General features: G+C 34.6%; 1 protein-coding gene across 1 annotated transcript in view; it reads left to right on the top strand.

Annotated features, from left to right (window-relative positions):
- The window catches only part of NIPBL (Nipped-B homolog (Drosophila)), a 198880-nt gene that overhangs the window by 159855 nt on the left and 34866 nt on the right, over positions 1 to 4159 (top strand). The window contains exon 33 of the mRNA XM_012002359.1: positions 2531 to 2639. Within this exon, the coding sequence (XP_011857749.1) occupies positions 2531 to 2639 (109 nt within the window). The remainder of the gene's footprint in view (positions 1 to 2530; positions 2640 to 4159) is intronic.

Raw genomic sequence — 4159 nt, 5'->3', positions numbered from 1 at the left:
GGCCCAAGTGATCCTTCTACCTCAGCCTCTTGAGTAGCTGGGACTACAAGCATGCACCACCATGCCCAGCCTGAATATATTTTTGGTCTCTGGGTAGGAAAGGATGTCTTAAACAAGTCACAAAAACCATTAACCTTAAAAGATTGAAGTGAAAATACAAGTCACAAAATGGGAAAAGATATTTGGCACATATGTAATCAACAATTAATACCAAGAATAAATACATAAGAACTCCTCTCCTACAAAACCATTATAAGTCAAGAGTCCCAGTAGAAAAATAGGTAAAGTTCATTAATAGGCATTTCATGGAGAAAATAGCATATAGGGCCTATACTGTGTTCAACCCCATTAGTAAAGTAAGAAATACAAATCAATACCACTCTCTATACCATTTTATTGACAAAAATAGAGAAGTCAGACCATCACAAGTGATGGAAAAGAGGGATCAGATAGTGTCTCTTAATACAGATGATAATTGAGAAAATATTACAGCCACTTTGAAAAACAACGATTTCATAAAATTATCTCATAAAAGCATTATCTTGTGAAATTGAACAATGCATATATCCAATGACCCAGCAGTTCGACTTCAAGTATATATACACACAAAAGAATCTTGCATATTTGCATCAGGAGGCATATACAAGAATGCTTAGTTGTACTAAAATTGGGATTAACCTATCTACAAAAGAGTGGATAAATGAATTAAGATATAGGCAGACAGTGGGGTGTTGTACAGCAGTGAAAAATCAGTAAAATACAGCTGTATGCAACAACCTAGATCATAGTGGCATAATGTTGAGTGAAAAAAGCAAATCTCAGAAGACTACATCAAGTATACTACCTTTTTAGAAAGTGGAAAATCAAAGAAAACTATAAATAGCATACAGCTTATACTTTTTTTAAAAACAAGGAGATGATAAATTTTCTGATAGCGGTTACCTTACATGTGAAACAGGAAAATGGGATAAGGGAAGGAGCACATTGGGAGATATGAGATATTAAAATTATTCTTATTCTTGATTTGGATTCAAATTATGCCATTATTTATTAGTAAATTAAAAGGGCATATACAAGTGGCAATGGTGTGTCATGAATCAAAATTTATGGTTAATTCTTTTGTGTGTACCTGAAGCCTTGGAAATGAAAAAGGAATACCAAGGATGAGAGAGGGTAGTTTTCTACTCCTGCCATGGAATAAAAGACCAAGCTAGGCCAGGCGTGGTGGCTCATGCCTATAATCCCAGCACTTTGGGAGACTGAGGGAGGTGGATCACTTGAGCCCAAGAGTTTAAGACCAGCTTGGGCAACTTAGAGAACCCCATCTCTACAAACTATACAAAAATAAGCCCGGGCGTGTTTTCTCACGCCTGTGGTCCCAGCTGTATGGGAGACTGAGCTCGGGAGGTCAAGGCTGCAGTGAGCTTTGATTGTACCACTGCACTCCAGCCTGAGTGACAATGAGACGCTGTCTCAGAAAAGATCAAACTAGAATGTGATATTAATAGCTGCTTTAAGGAAATTGGAGAATGGGGCAGGAAGAATTTGCAGTTCTTAGTTGAAACCTAGTACATTGAAGCTGTCTGCTTTATTTCTTTAAATTGGAGGAAAAGGGGCAGTGTGTGTGTTATGTTACTCTGGTTGCTGTCAGTTGTTTTAATCATTTATGTATCTTACAGGGAAAGGTTCAGCTTGTGCTGCGCAAGCTTGTGCCCAGCTATAAGCCACATGCATTTTTTTAAATGTTAATTTCAATTTTTATTTTATTTTATTTTAATTCCTCAATCACAGTAGGTACATTGCAAGTGCTTAATAGCTGCATGTGACTCTTGGAAACCATATTGGACAGCAAGGATATAGAACATTTCCATTATTGCAGAGAAAGTTATATTTAACAGCAGTGGAACTCTTCACAGAAATCAAATACACATATAGATTCCTTCAATATCCTCAGAATTATATTAGCTAGCTTTTCTTAGCGAAACATATATACCTTATGACTCTTCTGTTGACCTTTGATTATGAAAGATTAGATTGGTTTTACTTTTTAGCTATATTTAGAATGATCTCTATCCTCATCTCATTATTCATAACACTTTTCTAGCATTGTTTGTGATTTTGCAAAGGATAATGCAGAAATCTACCCTTATGTTTTATAATTGCCTTTTAAGATGCAATTCAGATGCAGTTATTAATTATTTAAAATAATTCAGCTAGTATTGTGTGATACTATGTTTTTGATTGGAATAGGGAGAAAGGGAAGTTCATCTTTTCTGCATCTTTCACATCTTACCTTAGGTCTTACACAGCAATTTAAGTACTTTGTAGTAAAATTGAAAGTATTGGTAAATTACTGGTTTATATTTTTAAACATATATATTTTTGTTTTATTAATTTGCACTTTGAGTACTAAATTGTTAATGACAAATTGAAAAGTATATTACTTATGGACACTTTTAATGTGTTTATCTTATTATTGCCTAGTGAATAATTATACCGGGATTTTTTTTTTGTATATATATATGTATAGTTGTTGAAGTCCGAAGAGGATTCCTCATATAAACCTGTGAAGAAAGCTTGTACTCAACTTGTTGATAACCTAGTTGAGCACATTCTTAAATATGAGGAATCTCTAGCTGGTAAGACATTTTATATATATATTGATCTTTAGTTGATTTTATAAGATTTTTTAAATATTTTGAGCACATTTCTCATTTTTCCCTCTGGCTCTGCTTGGCTAATGATTACTTCACTTTTAAATGAAATACATTTTTGTTTTATAGATATCTGTTTGATGTTGTATCCTAGATTATATTGTTATGATTGACTAAGATTATCTAGAGCATTGTAATAAAAGCGTGGGCCTCACCTCTTCCACGTATCTTTTAATAGCATATTATAATTTTAGATGTCATTGAATAGGAGTAAAAATCCAGGGGCTAATATGTATCTAGCTAATGATACTCATCACAGAACTGGTATCTTCTAAGTCATATAAAATTATCTCTCAAAATGAAATTGTTTTAGCTATTATAAAAAATGTTTTTTAAAGATTTGTATTACATTCCTAATAGTTATTATTTATATTTGTTACATAAAGTTTGCTTAATCTTGAGCTATAAATTTATTAAAATGTTTAAAATCACAAATTAAGTACTTAATATTTTATATTCCCTCTCATGTTATTTACCAATCACAAATCTGAAATTTTTAATCAATTATAAATAAATGATTACTTAAGAAATATAAAAATTGGTCCAGGCACGGTGGCTCACCCTTGTAATCCCAACACTTTGGGAGGCCAAGGTGGATGGATCATGAGGTCAGGAGATCGAGACCATCCTGGCTAACACGGTGAAACCCCGTCTCTACTGAAAATACAAAAAAATTAGCCTGGCGTGGTGGCGGGCGCCTGTAGTCCCAGCTACTTGGGAGGCTGAGGCAGGAGAATGGCATGAACCCAGGAGGCGGGGCTTGCAGTGAGCCAAGATCGCGCCGCTACACTCCAGCCTGGGCAACAGAGCGAGACTCCGTCTCAAACAAATATATAGATAGATAGATGGATGGATAGATAGATACCCATTGCTTGAAGCACACAAAGACTAGCATTACTTCCCATCTAACGCACATTAATGAGGAACAACGTCAGCTTCAGTTGTTCTCCAAAATTGGGAGCCAGTAGCCTCTAACAGCTGTCCATTTATGGCACCTACGGAAATTGTTGATATGCTTTATATTTTTTATGCAGTCTTTTTTTTTTTTCCATGTGTACCTCTTTTTTTTTATCTCCTTGTTCCGATTTTTTATTTTTCCCCATCCTGGAATTTAGGGGTGATACTGATGTCCCTTAATGTTAAAAAGTTGCTAATTTCCTCTAAAAATTTGTTTCCTAAGAACCAGTGTATTTCCTAATTAGCAACATTTTCTTCCCACCTGAACAGCATTTTGTTTAGAGCTGTCTTACAGCATTGTTCCAATTTCTGTTTGTTGCTCCCATTTTTAACATTCTTCTACCACAGCATCATCTCTTTTTTTCCCAGTACCCTTAAACAGTTTCACCTCAGCTAAATTGCTAGCTTTTTTTCCCCACATTCACTTCCTTTTTTTTTTTTTTTTTTTTTTTTTTTTAAGCAAATGAATGGGTGACTGGATCTAACTG

The sequence above is a fragment of the Mandrillus leucophaeus genome, unplaced genomic scaffold (genome assembly GCF_000951045.1).
Source record: "Mandrillus leucophaeus isolate KB7577 unplaced genomic scaffold, Mleu.le_1.0 Scaffold684, whole genome shotgun sequence".
Lineage (NCBI taxonomy): Eukaryota > Metazoa > Chordata > Mammalia > Primates > Cercopithecidae > Mandrillus > Mandrillus leucophaeus.
Note: the sequence above shows the minus strand (reverse complement) of the source record. Positions and strands in the feature narration are given on the sequence as shown.